Source organism: Thunnus thynnus, chromosome 21 (genome assembly GCF_963924715.1).
Source record: "Thunnus thynnus chromosome 21, fThuThy2.1, whole genome shotgun sequence".
Classification (NCBI taxonomy): Eukaryota; Metazoa; Chordata; class Actinopteri; order Scombriformes; family Scombridae; genus Thunnus; species Thunnus thynnus.
This window is the reverse complement of record NC_089537.1, coordinates 1,873,318-1,892,927: the sequence shown is the minus strand read 5'-3', so window position 1 is coordinate 1,892,927 and position 19,610 is coordinate 1,873,318. Positions and strand designations below refer to the sequence as shown.

The 19,610-nt window shown below is 41.5% G+C and overlaps 1 protein-coding gene across 4 annotated transcripts in view; it reads left to right on the top strand.

The window, feature by feature from the left end:
- The first annotated feature begins 288 nt into the window (after positions 1 to 288).
- Positions 289 to 19,610, top strand: part of rreb1a (ras responsive element binding protein 1a) — a 78,584-nt gene continuing 59,262 nt past the window's right edge. For all 4 annotated transcript variants that reach the window (XM_067578243.1, XM_067578242.1, XM_067578245.1 and 1 more), the window contains exon 1: positions 289 to 1,594. In XM_067578243.1, the coding sequence (XP_067434344.1) occupies positions 1,555 to 1,594 (40 nt within the window). In that variant the 5' untranslated portion in view covers positions 289 to 1,554. The remainder of the gene's footprint in view (positions 1,595 to 19,610) is intronic.

Genomic DNA, 19,610 nt, shown 5'->3' with positions numbered 1-19,610 from the left:
CACAAACAACATACATGACCTGAGTTTTATACTTTCTGTTTATACACACACACACACACACACACACACACACACACACACACACACACGGTATATGGATGTATTTATACATGTAACTAAAAACTACTTCTTTCTGCACTTTCATACGTTGTAAGCATTGACAGGTGGATGTTACATATATCATCATTAATCACCATGTATAAACATTGTTTAACTTATAAACTATTTTATTTTAAAGACATTTTGGCTTGAAACTACAGAATAACTTTAGTTTATCAGTATCTGAGGATGAAACTGTGCTGCCTCGTAGTTTTCTGAAGTTTGTCTTTCATCCTGAAAAGCTTAAAAGTACAAAACAACATCAAAGTAAGGTCATTACTTTAGCAACACCTTCCCCCCTCAAGACGGTTGGCATCCTCTCTTCAGTCGAGATCCCGCGATAACTGCCTGTTCCCCGGCTTCCTCACTTCAAACCTCGCGATAGGTGCGCAGCCTCTTGCAGTGTGGCTGAGAGCAGGGAAGCCAAACATCGCGGATGGTTTCTTATCTTTCAGCACCTTAAACTCAACGGAATTGATCAAAAAAAGCGTTGATAGCATGTTTTTGTAACACGTGTAACGAAGAGAAAGAAAGACGAGTCAGTAACAGTAATGGAGGAGAGATAGTTTTGGATAAATCAACTTTAAGGTTACTTAAAGTTAAACTTTAATTCGCGTAAATGTACATTTTTTTGTCCTGAGTGGTGAGATTTGTCGCTCAAAGTGTTCAAAGATAATAAAACTAAGACACAAACATATAAATAGTGTTACTTTTGTTCAGAATGTGTTGTTTTTGTGTTGAGATGATCAACAAAATGGGATTATTTGTCCCTGCATCACTGCTGCTGATGTGTTAACGACTCGTTACCGAGAGGAAAGAAGTAATCCAGTGTGTGTGTGTGTGTGTGTGTGTGTGTGTGTGTGAGAGAGAGAGAGAGAGAGAGAGAGAGAAAGAGAGAGAGAGAGAGTGTGTGTGTGTGTGCGTGCGTGCGTGCGTAAAGAGAGAGATGCTTGGTGGCCACGTCCCCTTGGAGACTGGAGAGACAACACGTGATGAGCTTTACTTATCAGGTTTAGAGGGAGAGAGACACCGAGACACACCGAGAGAGAGAGAGAGGTCGGAGTTGGGAGTCCGGGGAGGAATTAAAAAAAATACAACTCAAAACCAACGTTTTCCTCTCGACGACTCCTTTCCTCGAGGCGTTTTTTTTTTCCTCCTCCGGGAGAGGAGAGAGAAGGGAGGAAGAGAAGCAGCAGAAGAGGAGGAGGAGGGAGGGAGGGGGGAGGAGGAGGAGGAGGAGGAGGAGAAGCCGGAGTAAAGTTTGTCCAAGTTTGCACATCCCTTCGGAAACGCCATTTTGATTCCTCTCCTCTCCGGAGCAAGTTTGCTGCCTCTCTCTCCCTTTCTTTTTTTTTCTTCATCCCTTTTATCATCCACCATCACCGCCGTTCATCATCATCATCATCATCATCATCGCCCCCACCACCAACCACCACCATCATCATCCTCGCCACGATGTCTCGGCGCAAGCAACCCAACCCCAACAAAGTCAAGCGTAAGTCTGCTTTTTCAGCCTCTCCATCGCTTCATTTGGTGCTTTTTCTGCCGCCGTGCGCTCGGCTGGGTCGCTGTGTGACGTGTTTGGGGGTTCGGGGGTGAAGTTTGGACTTGTTGCGGCTGTTTGAGTAAAGTTTAAGTTGAGATGTGTGGGGACGGTCAGAGAGGGGAGAGCAGTTTTTCTCTCCTCTCCGTGTTGCTTCCTAGTTTGATGCGCATCCAAGCGGTGGAATTCAACCCAGGTCTCTTCCTCATTCAGCTCATTGCAGCTAATCATCACTAACAACTTGTTTTTTCGACTTTTGGTGTAACTTTATCACCCGCGTGCACGACTCGTGCTGTTATTTGGTGGTTTTGCCTCGCGGGGAGGGTGGCAGGAGGGGGTTCAAAGTCTGCTCGCCGCCGGAGTCGAGCATCCATATCTCGGGTGCACTTTGGTCGAAGCCTCGCTGCTAGTGGCCATGTGTAAAGCTACCAGACACCCGCGTCAAGCCAGCAGCAACCAGCAGGTCTGTTTCCTGTCAGCGCTTTCACAGTAAAACCACCTGTTGATGCACACAGTGAAACACAAACATTCATTTTTCTATGAAGCCATTCAGCTTTATTGTAAGGAAGGTTGTGTTTGAGCATACGTGCGTTTACATGAATGGCTTCCGGGTGAGCTCTTGAATGCATTGATTTAGTGTTTAACTACTGTAAATCTAATCTGGAGGTCAATGAAAGCAGATTAGACTCGCCGTATAAATTACTACCACTTAATAAAGAAGGTTTGACTGAGTTTCGTGCACGCTGGTGATGCTTTTCAATGTTTGTCATCATCACCATGAGTGCATAAGGTTTCACAGTAGTACACCTGTATACGAAGACAAGCATTTTAAATCAGTCAGATTGGAGGTATTTTTGGTTGGTAAAGTTTATTTTTACACGTTTCACTCGTAGACTTGTTTTCGAGTGTGTGAGTTTTAATTTGAAGTTGTGATCACCTCTCTTCCGGTCGCGCACGCGCTAACCGCCGTTAACTCGACGCCGCTGCCGTGACCTTGCCCAGACACACTTAGCAAGAAACCGACCGCTGTTCATTTATAAAGTGCACCAACACGTCGCCGAGGCGCTCAGCTTCGACGCGTTTCTCGGTGTTTGACGGTTTTCGCGGCTGTTTTGGCGACTTTCCGCCGCGTTTCGGAGACTTTTCTACCGTCTGCTGTGACGCGCAGCCAGCAGCAGCAGCAGCAGCATCGACGTGACGCCTGTTGCATCCTCCTCCTCCCCCCCTCCTTAGCCCCTCTTTTCTCTCTGTCGACATCACCCACCGCTTTAACTTCACTTTAAACGCTAACCAGCGGCTCATTCTCGAACTTTAAACCGTCTTCGACCTCAAACCGTCGACTTTGTGAACTTTTTCGGCGGTTAATTAGCCGTTAGCAGCGTCTTCGTGTTTCGGTACACGGAGGAGGATGCTGGCCGCGGCCGTTAAGCGTAATAATGTCGGTTTAGGGTGTTACACCGTATGTGGCGACCCATCAGATTCTGCGACCTGCAGAGGTGGAAGAAATACTGAAAGTACCAATACAGCAATGTAAAAATACTCTATTACAAGTCAAAATCCTGCATGAAAACTCCTACTACAGTAAAAGTACATAAGTATTATGAGCTTGATGTAGTTAAAGTATTGCAGTAAAAGTAGTGGTTTAGTTCCTCTGACTGATATATTATTATTATATATGACATCATTAGATTATTAATAGTGAAGCATCAGTGTTAGAGCAGCATGTTACTGTTGTAGCTGCTGGAGGTGGAGCTAGTTTACACTACTTTTACTTGAGTACTTAAAGTAAATGTAGCAGGTAATACTTCTTTACTTTTACTTGTAATGAAGTATTTTTACATGGTGGTATTGATACTTTAAAGGATCTGAGTACTTCTGTTGCTGCAGGTCAGAGAATCTGATGGGTCACCAAATCCGGTGTAACACCGGTGTCAAAGAGAGTTTCTTATCTGTGCTGCGGGTCAATGATTGATGGATCGGTTTGGATGTTTGAGATGAACTGATGAGTTTTTCCTCCTCTCTGTCTCAGGGTTGAACTGGTTAGATAATGGTTGCTAGCCCCCACCCCTCCCCTCCTCCCCGCTGAGGAGTTTTACAACCAAAGTCCTCTTTAAGTCCCCAATATTTTACACTTTTACTGTATTTATGGTAATCGGTCGTGAATTTATGGCAACTTGACCTGATTTTTATGGCATCTTTAAACCTCACAGTGTCCGTATGCTGGGATTTAAAGTGTATTTTTGGTAGTTTAATGTGAGTTTATTGCAAGTTTATCTCACCTTGTGGCATTTTCAATCATATTATTGCATTATGGGAAAGTTAGTATGACTTTAATTCACTTCAGGGTATCTTATTATGTTCCTGTAATACTTCTATATGGATTAAATGTGTATTTATGCTGGTTTAATCTGAGTTTATGGCAAATTTACTGAACTTTGTGGCAGTTTTTACTACATAGTAGTCTTATAATATTCAAACAGGGACTTTTGGTGCATTATGAGAACGTTATTGTGACTTAAACTCACTTCAGGGTCTCTTATTGTGTTCCTATAATACTTCTACATGGATTTAAAGTGTATTTATGCTAGTTTAATGTGAGTTTATTGCAAGTTTAGCTCACCTTGTGGCATTTTTTAAATCATAATTGCATTATGGGAACGTCATTGTGACTTTAACTGGCATCAGAGTATCTGATAGTCTTCCTATAATACCTTCTGTAGGGATTTAAAGTGTATTTATGGTAGTTTAATGTGAGTTTGGTGCAAGTTAAGCTCATTTGGGTCACCTTTTACTCATATTCTCACATTATTGGAACATTATTGTGACTTAAACTGACTTCAGGGTATCTTATAAGTGATTTAATGTGAGTTATGAATCATATTCTTGCATCATAGGAAGGTTATTGTGACTAGAAGTGACTTTAGGGTATGTTATGGATGTTAATGTAACACTTCTATAGAGATTTAAAGTGTATTTGCTCTGCTTAATGGTTGATTTATTATGACTCAGTCATGCTTTATGATATCTGTAACTTGTATGAGCTTTTCACACTGTTTGTGTGAAGTGTTTGTAGCGCTCACTAGTAGCTTTGTTATTTTTAGCTGCTGTAGTTTTTCTATAATGCTTCTACAGAGACTTCAGACACAGAACGGTGACTAACTGCTGGATTTCATTGTATTTTTAAATATAGAAGTATTTGTAAAACACTCTGACGTTGTATTGAAGCAGCTCAGTAGTGAGTTTATGGTGTATTTATTGTGTTTTATGCTACTCTATCATCCATATATTAGTATTCATAAGAAGATTTTTTCAGTTTTTGAGCTGAACGGTGTCTTTAAGGCGACCTCATCCTATATTTAGGTATATTTTAATCACATATAATAAGTAGAGGCCAACAGTCAATGCTTTTAGGAAACACTGTAAATGATTTGACACATTTCTAACATGTTGTGTTCTGACATTAGCTCGTGTTTTGCGGTGCAGCTCCTGCAGCCTGTCGGATGTTTCTCAGTGTTTTTTTAGATGAAAGTTTTTTCTGGGATGAAGCACCAAATATTCCTGCTGCCTTTGGTCCTCCTCTCCTCTCTCCTCCTCCTCTTCCTCCTCCTCCTCCTCCTCCTCATGACAGAAGAGGAGGAGGAGGAGGAGAGATCCGGATGAGCAGTTAGCATTCCATTACGAAATTCAACACTGAGGCCGAGCTGGGCCCTCGGCGACAGGCGCAGATCTCTCTCTCTCTCTCTCACGGACAGACAGGCACTTCTTGCTGAGGGGGAAATTTTAACTCGGCCGTCCACGCCTCCACTCCTCGACTCAGGGAGCAGCAGCACTGTTTTCAAATGGAGATGTGTGTGTGTGTGTGTGTGTGTGTGTGTGTGTGTGTGTGTGTGTGTGTGTGTGTGTGTGTGTGTGTGTGTGTGTGTGTGTGTGTGAGGGAGGGAGGGAGGGGCGTTAATCAGAACATCAAAGTGGATGTCTTGTGAATTCCTCGGGTGAGCCGAGGTGCTAAAACGTCTTTTTTTTTTTTTTTTAAAGTGTTTCCTTCTTCTTGGCCGCCGTGGCAACAGGAAAGGATGCTGCTGTGTGTGTGTGTGTGTGTGTGTGTGTGTGTGTTTGTCTTTCTGTCAAAGCTCTTCTTCTTCTTCTGTGGTGGTGGACATTTTAAAATGCTGACGGCTGATGATGTAGTCGATGATGTGTCCTGCTCTTGTACACAAAGAGTGTCTTGTGTGATGCGGCATCCTCCATTGTGAGTGTGTGTTTTTTTTTTTGGGGAAGTGAACACACACACACACACACACACACACACACACACACACACACACACACACACACACACAGAGCCTGGAGTTACAGTCATGTAAAGGCATGATGTAGCATGAAGGGATGCTTGTTTTCCCTTCTGTACAGGTGATAAAGCAGCAGGAAGAGGAGGAGGAAGAGGAGGCTGTGACTTCATCACTGCTTTTAGATTCACAGAATCCTTAATGATCATTTTAAAGAAAGATTTAATGACTCGTTGATGTCACATGTTGACTGTTATCAGTTTGTTTGATAAATAATAAAGTTTATAGATACAAACAGTTTAGAAGAAGTTTAAAGTTTTTACACTTTATTGTGAAAAATGAAATAAATAGTTTTGTATTTATTCTAACCTTTGTTTAATATTTCAGTTCAATATGATCTGTGAGATTAAAACCTTCTTTAGGAATAAATGATTAAAAATGTTTTTAATTAAAATATCATGAAAAATTAAAAAGTATTTTATTTATTTAGATTTAAAAAAAACAAATTACCATAAAATACCAAATTAAAAAAAAAAATCTAATAAAATACATAAAATAAAAAATAAAGAAAAAAATGTTGAAAAAAATGTTTATAAGAAATTAAAACTGAATCCTGATCTGAAGAGAAAATTTCTCAACTTAAGTAGTAAAAATATTCAAATATTTTAAAATGATTTTTTAAAAAGCAAAAAATTTAAATAAACAATGTAATAAAATATAATTTAAAAATACAGTATTAAAGTAAATACTGAATATTATTATTATTATTATTATTGTTGTTGTTGGAAATTTACATATTTTTAATATTTTGTTGAAATAAATAAATAAATTTAATTCTATTTATTTCCTGATATTTATTTATTCATGTGTATGAAGTTTAAATTTTGTATTTTTTAATATATTATTTTATTTTTTATCAGTTTATTTTTTTTTAGTGAAACAGCTTCAGTTTTCTATTAAATGTAAAAAGTTCAGCGTTTGTTACGTATCGAAATACAACGTTATTGATTATTGATTTCAGTTTCTACTTTAATGATTCTTTCTTGTTGATTGTATTGAAGCATCATGTGCGTGTGCGTGTGTGTGCGCGTGTGTGTGTAACCAGTATGAATTAATGGGGAGTTTCAGTGAGACGTTTGTGTCCGCTGGGACAGAAGTGAGGCAGCTAATTAAAAGCTCTTGTCGTCCTCTGAGACTGTTGTTGTCTCCACATTAACCTCCATTTATCTCACACACACACACACACACACACACACACACACACACACACACACACACCCCTCTCTCTCTCTCTCTCTCTCTCTCTCCATTGATTCCCACAGTTTCAGTCACATGACGAGCTCTAACAGCCGAGCGCTTCACTTCAGACGATACCTGAACGCTTCCTTTCTCTCTTTTATGAACTGAAGACGTTTTTTAAATGTAATTAAATCACATTAATGCAACAGTTAGTGTGAAACCTGCCGACACACATCAGCAGCTGGAGATCACCTTCTGTCTGATCACCTGTAGTGTCTGACGTGAGTTTAATTAGTTCACTACGATCAGCAACTTATCGATTGATCAGCAGATAATCCAAGAATCTTTTGATCACTTTTTTTAACGTTTTCTGTTTCCAGCTCCTCAGACATGATGATGTCATGATGTCATGATGTCATGGCTGACAGTAAAGTCAATATCTTTGGGTTGTGGACTGTTGGTCGGACAATATTTTATATTTTATTGATCAAATGGTTAATTGAGAAAATAATCGTAAGGTTTATTGATAATTAAAATAATGTTTAGCTGCCTCCGCCACGTGTCTGTAGAATAAATCATCAAACAACTGAAAAAGCTCCAGAAAGCACAACATGTGGATGTTTTGCGTGAACAGGTTGTTTCTCCGCCGTCACGCCGTGTGTCAGAGCCAATCAGAGCGCGAGCTGCTTTACTACAACACGGAGTTCCACATCAGTCCGTCAGTCCGTCTGTGCATCGCTGACGGCCGGCTGAGGTTTTAAGGCAACTTACAAACACGACACCATCGGCTCCACAGACTCTCTGTGTGCCCAGCCTCTATTTATAGACCCGCCTTTTTTAGATAAGATTATGTTCCATCCCCCGACAGGAGGAGGAGGAGGAGGAGGAGGAGTTAACATACAGTTCAGAAAGGTGTGGAGAGGAGGAGGAGGAGGAGGAGGAGGAGGAGGAGGAGAGGGGGTGAAAGTTGACTTCAGAAACTTGACCTATAATCTGTTGGCTTCATGTGTCGACATCATGAAATAAACCCAGAAACACATTTCGAGCAGGTCATTTCAACATCTGCAGGTGAAGAAGAAGAAGAAGTTCAGCTTAGTTTACTAAGAATCAGCCTGCAACTTATTACTGCAGTACAAGTACTAATACTGCAGTACAACAGTAAAAAAACACATGTTGTAGCTGCTGGAGGTGGAGCTAGTTTACACTACTTTATATACAGTTAGCTAGTTTAGTCCACTGGTTCCCAACCTAGGGGTCGGGCCCCTCCAAAGGGTCAGCAGATAAATCTGAGGGGTGGTGAGATGATTAATGGGAGAGGAAAGAAGAAAAAACAAAGTTCTGATACACAAATCTGTTTTCAGTTTTTGGACTTTTTCTCTAATCTTTGATTTTTGCTGAAATATTGGATCATTTGAACATTTATTGAAATGAAAGCATGTGAGAAGTTTAGAGGGAAAAATCACTATTTGGTGGAGCTGTTAACAACTCATAGACATGTGAAATGTGACCCCGACTACACACTGCTTTTTGTAAGACGTCAAAAGCCAAAAAGGTTGGAAACCACTGGTTTCATCTTTAACAATGTGTTGTATTTTAAAAGCTTGTTATATTATCCATTGTGTCAAATCTTCATCTGAAAAGTAACTAAAGCTGTCAAATAAATGTAGTGGAGTAGAAAGTACAATATTTCCCTCTGAAATGTAGAAAGTAAAGTACAAGTACCTCTAGATACACCGCCTTCTTGTCCTGGTAGAATAAACATCAAGACTTTGCATGGACACTACATCTCCCATGATGCATCAGTGGACTTTTAGGTTTAAGTTTTCAGTTGGGTTTCATTTCCCAATTTCATAATTTTGTTGAAGATGAATCGATTATTTTCAGTCCAACTAAAGACTTTTTGTGTTTGTACTTCCTGATTTTAAATAAAGAATTAGATTAATTCTGTCATCACAGACACGTTTAAATCATGAGAGAATAGATGCTTTAAAAGCGACGTGAGCGCCGCCATGTTTTATTTTATTTTTAGCGAGTGTCACGATGCACAAACTGATAAAACAAGCGTCAGACTTCCAGTCGTCCAGCAGCAGCAGGACGTCTGTGAGGAGCTTTAACAGCTTCTTGATCAGGCTGCAGATACCACTGGTTGTTCCTGCTCTGCTCTGGGTGGGGGGGAGGGGGGAGGAGGGAGGTGGGGAGGGGGGGGGAGAGAGGGGGGGCGAGGGGGGGAGGGGGGATGTGTGTCGCTGAGGATGTAGACGCTGAGGTGTGGAGGAGGAGGATGAAGGGTTGGGGGGAGGGGCGAGAGTCGAGCTGTTACACCTTCACATGGACCAAATGGTTCCTCACCTTCCTCGTCTGAACACAGAAACCAGATTTCCTCTAAAAACAAACTTTATTTAAATCTTTTATTTTAGTTCCAGAGTCGCCGGCAACACAAGACTTCATCTACAAATGACTCAATTTAACAAACTACAAACTTACAAACTTTCTAAGGTCTAACGATGCTTCTGTTATTGATTAGTTTAGTTTGACCAACAGTCAAAACCCTCAAAGATACAAATAAAAGAAAGAAGCTCATCATTGTGAAGCAGAGATGCTGGAAAATACGACTCACAGCGATTAATCAGTGATGAGGATAGTTGCAGATTCAGTTTCTGTTGATTAGTAAACGGGTTTCAGTTCTGCTTTGACATGCATCATGTGTTCAAACACTCGCTGCATCTTCAGCACAAAGACAAACAACAATTATCATCATTATTGATCAATCAGCTGATTTACTTTTCTTCACTTTCAAATATTCACTTTATTTTGGTGAATGTGCGTTTTAGAGAAGCAGGAAGCAGTTTGCAGCATTTTTTTTACAGTTTATGACAGAAGTCGACCTCATAGAGGATGTTTGAGGTGAAACTTCATGAACATGAAGCTGTGTGTGTGTGTGTGTGTGAAATCAACTCACAATCAGGTTTTTATCAATAAACGGATCAATAGTTTAGTGAAAAAGCAGAGAAGTGAAGTCAGAGTCGTCCAGAGATGCAGCGAGACAAGAAGAGGATGAGTGTAACATGAGATGTGGGATGAATAGTGCTAAAGTAGGACACACACACACACACACACACACACACAGAGTTTTGCATGTCTGATGGGCGTCCTCCTGTGTGTGTGTGTGTGTGTGTGTGTGTGTGTTTTTGTGGGAATGGTATCACACACACACACACACACAGTGAGTGCACCAGGACTGCCTTGTGGTTTCTCTGCTGGGTTTAAATTTAGGCGAGAGACAGCTCAGTTATATTGGTGCACACACACACACGCACACACACACACACACACACACACACACACACACACACACACACACACTCTCTGTCTTTATATAGCAGTGAATACTCTATAGTTAGAGTGTGTAAATATTACAATCCTCTGTGTTTGGCTTGAAGCTTCACATCAGCTGTTGTCAGCTGGTTTACATGAAGCAGCCTGTTGTTTGCTGTTCTGAACCAGTCGAGCTGAGACTGTTAATCGATTAGTTGACGACTGTTTAATTAATCAGCAACTGTTTTAGTAATCCATTAATCGCTCTGAGTCACTTTTTTTTTAAAAAGAAAAGTCCAAATTCTCTGATTTCAGCTTCTTAACTGTGAATATTTTCTGTTTTTTTAGTCTCTGTGACAATAAATGAATAACTTTGACTTTAGGAAACACTGATCAACATTTTATAGACCAAACAACTAATCAATGAATAGAGAAAATAACCTACAGATGAATATATGTCCTTCATTGCAGCTAATTATCAGTAGAGCTGTAATCAATAGTTGATTAGTTGATTGAAGGAACAGTGATGTCATCATCTGCTGCTCTTATATGATATTAAACTGAATATTTCTGATTTTTAACTGTTAGTTGAACAAAACAAGACGTCTGTTTTCTGACCAAACGATTCAAAATAATCAGCTGATTAACTGATAATTAAAACAACGGTTAGTTGCTGCTCTGTGTGATCACAGCTGTGTTTGTTTGTACATATGAGTCATTTTTAAATATTGTATAATAAGATCAGAGTGTGACTGTGAAGAGTTAATATTTGTCATTTTCTATCATCAGAGATGCTAAACATCAGTTCACTGCTGCAGCAGCCTTGACCTGATGAGTTAGTTACATAAGTCAGCAGATAAGCCGACTCACATTTCAACCTGCTTCATCTTTTATCTCCTGCTGTTTGTTAGTTAAACAATCACACAAAGTTTTGACTCTATTTGGTGTCCAAAGTGGAAGTTTAGAGATGTTATTTCATTATTTCAACATCTTCTACAAGCCAGATGTTTTATTTCTTATAAAACATGATTTACACTCAAAACTTGTATTCATTCAGCATCTGATCCCAAAAAGCTCTTAAAAGCTCTTTGATTTTATTACATTTAAGGCCATAAAATGTCTTGAAAAGATCTTCAATTTTGAGATGATGTCAAGAAATAAATGAAGTCTCGTGTTTGTTTGGTTTCAGCTGTTTCTCTGTTTTTAGGCTGAAATGCGACACGTAACGAAATCTACAAATGATTAAATATGTCTTAAAAAAAACAGACAAAACATCACGTAAATTTAACATTTTGTAAATTTTTGTAAGGATTAAAAGGGACATATTATGATTTTTGCTAAGGTGGTTGCTAGGGTGGTTGCTAAGGTGTTTCCATGTGTTGTTCAGCTCCAACATGTACGGATGGATTTGAGAAGTTGACATTTGGAGTAAAGAAGGAGAAAAAGAAGTGAAATCCTGCTACTATAGTTTGTTTACGTAGCCTCCGGAGCCGGAGGAAGCTTCCTGAAACTGACCAATCAGAACAGAGTGGGCTCATCAGGAGGCGGGGCCTTAAAGAGACAGGAGCTAAAACGGCCTGTTTCAGACAGAGGCTGAACTGAGGGGCTGCATAAAGGACCAGTAGAAGATAAATAAGGAGTTTTTAACTGGGAATATAGATATGGAATATAAATATAGAGGCTGGAAATGTGCAGAAGGTTTTAGTTTAAGGTGTTTGAAGGGTTTTAGTTTGATGAAGGGTCTTTTTACAAAGCATAAAGTTTGAGTTCAGAAAGTGTCTCTGTTCAAATGTGGACTGCTGTTTAGTTGTTTTTGTCTGGTGGGTGAAAATGTTGGTGGAAGCTCAGCAGCAACATCTCTGACACTTACGTAACTCTGTCTCTGATAATAAAGGCTTCACATGGTCCAACGACACAGACTGAAGTTCACTCACACACAGAGAGAGAGAGAGAGAGAGAGAGAAGCTATTGTTCATCCACTTCCTCCATCTCCTCCTCTGCTCTCCTGATGAGAGGCTGCCTCACTTCCTGTTAACCCCTCCTCCTCCTCCTCCTCCTCCTCATCTCCTCTCTTTCTCCTCTTCCTCCTCCTCTCTTAACAGAATAATTGGACATTTTGGAAATATGTTAATTTGCTGTCTGGCAGAGTTACTTCTTTAATTTGACACACTGACCATCATTAATCTATGAAACTTCCCATCAGCAGCTTGTAGGAGACTCAGGAGACGTCACAGTGACGTGTGACAGAAGCAGGAAGTCATTAAAGAACCAAACTTTCACTTTTTTTCACTATTTGTGCTTGAATAAATTACTGAAATGATGAATCAGACATCAGAGTAGCTGCAGCCGGTTAGCTTAGCTTAGCATAAAGACTGGAAGCGGGTGGAAACTGCTAGCATGGCTCTGTGCAAAGATAACAAACCCCTCAGTTATCAGCTCCTCTAAAGCTGATTAACTGTGAGCAGAAAACCTCATAAAGTCACCGGTTTAATATCCTCACAACATTAAATACAGACGTGTAAATGTGCAACGCTGCGACTGAGAGTGAACACGTCCAAGTCTTCCTTTAAATCTAATCACCAGCCGGCTGCTCTGTAACGTCAAATCATTAACAAACTTGTAGATAAGTTTCTGTGAGCATCACTCCTCCTCTTCCTCATCCTTCCTCCTCCTCTTTCTCCTCCTCCTCCTCCTCCTCCTCCTCCTCCTCCCTCCATCCGTTGTGACATTCTTTCACAGCAGAGCCGCTCGGACTTTGGACCGGCAGTAAATACGGCTTTATTTGCTGCGAACAGGGTGAAGGTGGCTCTGAGTGAGTGAGTGTGTGTGTGTCAACCATCACACACTCACACTCACACACACTCATGCACTGGTAGTTTGCTCCAAGCTGCTTATCAGCAAGACAGTCTCACCACACCCACACCCCCCCCCCCCCTCCCCTCCACACACACACACACACACACACACACACTCACTCAGCTACTGGCATCCCATACAACAGGTCTGGCCTACATATGACTCTGAAACATTTCTGCTTCATTCCTGCACTCCTCCTCCTCCTCCTCCTCCTCCTCCTTCATCCGTCTCCGTCTTCTGTGCGTCCAGGTGTTTCTCTGCATCCACTGAACTTCTGCCGCGGCTGTTTTTAACATTTGATGGTTTCTGCTTCTTAAATGTGAGACTTTGCTGCCTTAATGATGTCATCTTGCTCTCTAGCATGTTGCCTCACTCTCTCTTCTGATGATTTATTGACCACATGTAATAGATAATAAATATAGTTTCCAAAACACTGAAAGCTCATCTGCATATTTATGGCCCTGCTGCTGTAATCTGGGTGTAAACGCAGTGTTAGTGGAAGATGGAGAATGTGATGAAGCAGCAGCTCCACCGCGACATAAACAGTCACAACAAGTGCACTAAACTGCTCTCCTGTTGTTAAAGTCTGAACCACACACAGAATCAGGAAGCTGCGTGGCCGCTGCTCGTCACCCCCCCCCCACCCGCCACCCCCCCCTCTGCTCTGTGAGCAGTGGAAGCTTCCTGCTCCCCCCCTCCTGCAGCAGCGGAGTGGTTCATCCCACCCGTCTGCAGCCAGGAAAGAGTTAAAACACACTTTAAGCATGATGGAGGCAGCTTCAGTCTCTCTCTCTCTCTCCCTCTCTCTGTCTGTCTCTTGCTCGCTCGTCCTCCTCCTCCCCCGCTCACCTTTCTTGCTGACTAAACAGTTTTGTCAGCTGGCTGCTGCTCTGCTGCTGAGGATTGAAGAGAGGAGGGGAGGGGAGACAGAGAGAGAGAGAGAGAGAGAGAATGCAAATAGCAGTGTACTTTATGGCGGTTAAATCAACAAAGGTTAGATTGAGTTTTAACCGCAATCACAACCCCCGGGTCACTTCAGTGGACAGCGTGTGTGTGTGTGTATGTGTGTTAAAAAGTAACTCCATCCTTCATGAGGCGGGTTTAGAGTTCGACCAGACTGACACGCTGCTTTTCTCCTTCACAAATCAACTTTATCACAACAGAGTTCAATATAAATCTGTAAACATCAGCTCTGTGTTTCAATATCTCACAATATAGAGCTGCAACTTATAATCACTTTCATTATTGCTTCATATTTTACCTTCAACATGAGATTCCAGTTTGTACGTCTGTGCCTGAAGATGCTTCTTGTGATGTCAGAGAGGAGGAGCCGCCTGATTGGCTGGCTGGTTTTTAATAGCCGTTAGCTAGAAGAGGAAGATGCTGAACTGATCTGCAGCTCAGCGGCGGCTGTTAGCCTCCCAGCTAACCTAGCCTCACAGCTAACATGCTAATCTGAAGGAATAAATGATGTCTGAAGAGTTAACTCTGCTCTGGAGGACGAGTTTTAATAAACATGTAAATTAGGCGTTTAAAATGTGATGGGGGGGGATTATTGGTGTTGGATTAGTTTAGTGGATTATCTGCTACGTTAGCATCCATCTCAGTTAGAAAACAACTCATTCTGGATACAAAGATTCACGTCTGTGTCTGGTTTTTAAATGATGTCTGTATTTGCAGTGTAAATATTTGTTATTATAAATTCCTCTTATTGTGTTTAAAGTTGTAGTTTTAGTTGTTAAACAGTTAGAGTGTGTGTGTTGTTGTAGTTCAGCGGTTAAGCAGCATGACGGAGCAGCAGCATGTGAATGGAGCGAACAGACCCGGCCTGCATAATCCCTATTAGTCTGACTGTTAGCAAGGCTGTAATCTGACACACACACACACACACACACACACACACACAGACAGGCAACATCAGAGCAGCCATGAACACAGATTAACACGGTAATGAGAGCTCACACACACACACACACACACACACACATACACACACACACACATACACCACATACAAGTAGGCAGGAATGCATGCATGCAACTTAACACACACACACACACACACACACACACACACACACACACACACACACACCCCTCCCACCTCTGAAAAGGTACCACTGTTTGTTCTGCAAACACAGGACACACCTCGTTGCCGTGGCGACCACAGCGCCAACATGCCCCCAGACTTTTATTTAAGTCTTTTTGAGGTTTTTTTTTCACATACGAGCTGACATCCATGTTTACCTGAGCATCTGCACGCGTTTGTGTGTGTGTGCGCGTGTGTGTGTGTGTGTGTGTGTGTGTGTGTGTGTGTGTGTCATCACTAAATACAATGAGACTGATAATTAGTTAACAACATGTCTGGGAACAGAAACACACACAAGATGGTTACACCATTGTAGGATTTAAGGGATTACACTCACACACAACCACACACACACACACACACAACCACACATACACACACACACACACACACACACACACACACACACGCTTACGCACGCTTGTGTTGCATGTGAAGATGCAGTTTGTAGATGACATGGTGTGTTTGTGTGTTTCAGAATGTGCTGGTTTCTGTCTCACACACACACACACATAAGCCCATCATGCACCAGCACTAATTACAGGTTATTTGTTGTGCCCCGCCCACACACACACACACACACACACACACACACACACACGCACACACACACACGCAGTTATCATGATGACACACACTCAGTCAGACGAGATGCTGTGAAACATCCTGTCTCTCAGTGTAAAGTCAGAGCTGAGATGAGCCTTCAGAGCCACCGTTGACATTATAATCGTTATATATTAAATGACACTGTTTCCTGTTTTGTGTTCAGATAAATGAATCTTTAGAGGCTTTTCTGTTTGACCAACATAAAGTAGAATATAGAGACATCTCAGCAGTTTATTTTCTAGCTGAAGGTGTTTGATGAGTGAGAACGTCGTTCACAGTGGAAACAGCAGCACTAAGCTGTAGGTTGTTACCTGCTTCCCTCTGTCACACTGAATGTATACTATAGTTTAAAACTGATGAGGAAACACAGTGAATCATCACATACCAGATGCTGGAACCAGATAATAGATATGTAGGCTACATCTTTGTTGTTTCAGCTTCTCAAATTGAAAATATGCATAAACACAGTTAGATGACAGGAAATAAAACATTCACACATTAAAGGCTTTAAAACGTCTTAAATCCAAGACCGTATTTAAAGCCTCAGTTTGTCTATTTTACATTTAAAACAAACAAAATTTAACATTTAACACCAACGTTTGATGAGCACTGAGGTTGAATACTCGGCTTTAACTCACATGTTAATGTACATTTAATGTTGTATATGGTCCTAGTTTTATTTTATACAGTACAGGAAAAACCACAGATGTTGTTAAAATGAAACAGAAGTAAAGACTCTGCTCTGCGTATAATAATAATAATAATAATAATAATAATAATAATCTGTATTATAAAGCTGCGTCTCCATTAAATGTGTCCCTCGCTGAACACTGTAGGAGATGTGTTTGTATGAGGAGGACAGACGGTTCTTCAACGAGACCGAACGTGTTCTTGATGTTTCCGGATGAGTCCGTCATGATGCACATCTGTCCCCCGCCACGTCCGTCCGTCTGTCAGCTGATCGTACGCTCTCTTTCTTCCGTCTTCTATTTCTATTCTTTTCTGTCTTTTTCCTCTTTAATCTTAGTTTTTTCTTATTTTTTCTGTCTTTTTTCCTGTTTGTCTTCATCTTCTCTTGTTTCCTCCTCAGTAAACCAGAGTCAGTGGATTTATTGATATATTTAAGAATCCATCAACCTAAACTAACTGTTGAAGTGTGTGTGTGTGTTTTTAAAAGGGGTGTGTGTGTGTGTTTGATGGTGATGGGGGATGTGTGTGTGTGTGTGTGTGTGTGTGTGTGGGTGTGGTCTCAGGTGTGTATTGGGGGGTTTGCAGTAGGTGTGCCCACCAGACTCCATTCAGCTTTTAGTGAAAAATACAATAAAGGCTCCCATGGGAAAGTGCTCGGTGGGACACACACACACACACACACACACACACACACACACACCTATGCATAAACACACAAAGCTGCACCTAAAGACTGTGTGTGTGTGTGTGTGTGTGTGTGTGTGTGTGTGTGTGTGTGTTGCCCTGGAGGTAGAGACACAAAGAGGCTCTGAGTCTTTTCACTCAACTGAAACCTGGTCCTCCTCAGCACCACGCCCTGCACACACACACACACGCACACACACACACACACGCGCGCACGCACGCACGCACGCACACACACACACACACACACACACACACACCGACCTGCATCATTGGCGCCCAAATTAAGTGAACACCACTTTTAACGCTTCGTGCTTAAATCGCCGTGATGTCATCATCTACACACACACACACATACACACACACGCTGGACACACCAGATCACCACACCGCTCCTGTGTGTGTGTGTGTGTGTGATCACGCAGCCGATAGCGTTTTATTTTTCTATTGATTATTTTGATTTCTGTCTGTCCGCCATCTTTGTTTTTCTTCATTATATCTCCTCTTTTCTTTCTTTTGTCTTCTTTCACTCCTTTCTCCTCCTCCCCCCATCTCTCCTCTTCCTCCTCCTCCTCCTCTCCGGTCTCTTATATAACTCTTATGTGGAGGGTCCAGTCATCCAGTGCAGATTAGACTTGAAACACACTTCAGAGAAACCGCTGTAGGCAGTGAGGCTGAGCAGGGGATTCTGGGTAATGTAGTTCAGAGGTGCAGCTCTTTAATGTTTTCCTGCTGTTGTGTGTGTTAGTTTCCTGGTTTGGTGAAGGGACTCTGCTTGTAGTTTCTACAGTTTCCTTCTTCAAAAACACTTTTTTAAATCATCATTGTCCTGTAGTCTTTCAAAATAAAAGTCTTCAGAAGCTTATAAGGCTGAAGTCTGCAGATTCTGAGCTTTTGTTCATAAACTAACTCTTGGAGGGGGAGATGGGGGAGAGAGGGAGTCGTTTAAGTTGAAACAGAGGAATGCTCGATCCCTGCAGAGTCCCCCGCCGCTTCCTGCTTCCTCTCCAGACAGGAAGTGAAGGATACGACAGTGTTGTTTCAGCATCTCTGCAGCACCGATAAGCACAGACGAGAGACACCAGTGGTGCCTTAAGAGCTGGACAAAGTTTATCCCTGTGTGTGTGTGTGTGTGTGTGTGTGTGTGTGTGTGTGTGTGTGTGTGCGCGCTCCTCAGTAACACATTAACTGCTTTATCTTGAGCAGCACTTTGCTCTCTGTGTGTAAAAGATGCTGTAAAACACACACGGCTCTCTGTGCACGAGTGAAACGCCATTTTGTAGCAGCATCACAAAATCCAAACCGTCCACCTCTGCAGAATCACACCTGAATAAAACTCCAGGAGTGTTTTCTCCACTTTGAGATAATTGATTAATTTACGTCGAGCTGTTTGTCTCAACTTTGAACCAACTTCAACGTAAAAACACAACTTCTTGTTTTCCCTGAAGCTCAATTTATTGTTGAGCTGCAACATTATCAAGGAAAAACAAGTTGTAATATTTTCAGAGTAAAGTCTGAATATTTTCAGAATAAAGGTGTAATTGTTCGATGATAAAGAAGTAAGTTGTTTTTTACAAAAAAGTTGTAATTTTTTCTTTTTAGAAGTTTAAAATTAAAAAACTGTCAGAAATGTGAAGAAGTGAAGAGTTAAAAGTGTTCAAACATACAGACAGGAAACAGCTCTGTCATGTTCAAACTACAGTTAACTGAGAGGAGACGTTTCTGATGTCAGGTGACACACACACACACACACACACACACACACACACACACACACAGCTGTGGGATGGGAGGGTTGCAGGCAGCGAGGGCTCTAATTGGCTGAATGTTCAGCCTTGAACTTTAGTCGTATCAGAGAAAGAGAGGGAGGAGGAGGTAGAGAGAAAGTGGGAGAGAAGAAGAGGAAGAAGAAAAGGGATTGTGGCGGAGAAGAAGAAGGATAAGGAGAGGGGAAGGAAGACGAGGCAGAGGAGGGAGTGATGGAAGGAGAGGAAGAGATGCAAGAAGGAAGGATGAAAACAGAGATGAAGGAGGTCGAGAGAAGTTTTGAGAGCAGTTTGAAGCCCTGAGTTTTGACTTGCAGGCAGCATCTCTACACACAGGAAACCAGAGGAAGAAGAATATGTCTCCTCTTTTAAAGACGTAGTAGAAGAAAGGAGGGATGAGGAGGAAAATGAAAAGTATAGAGAGCGAGCATCTTTGG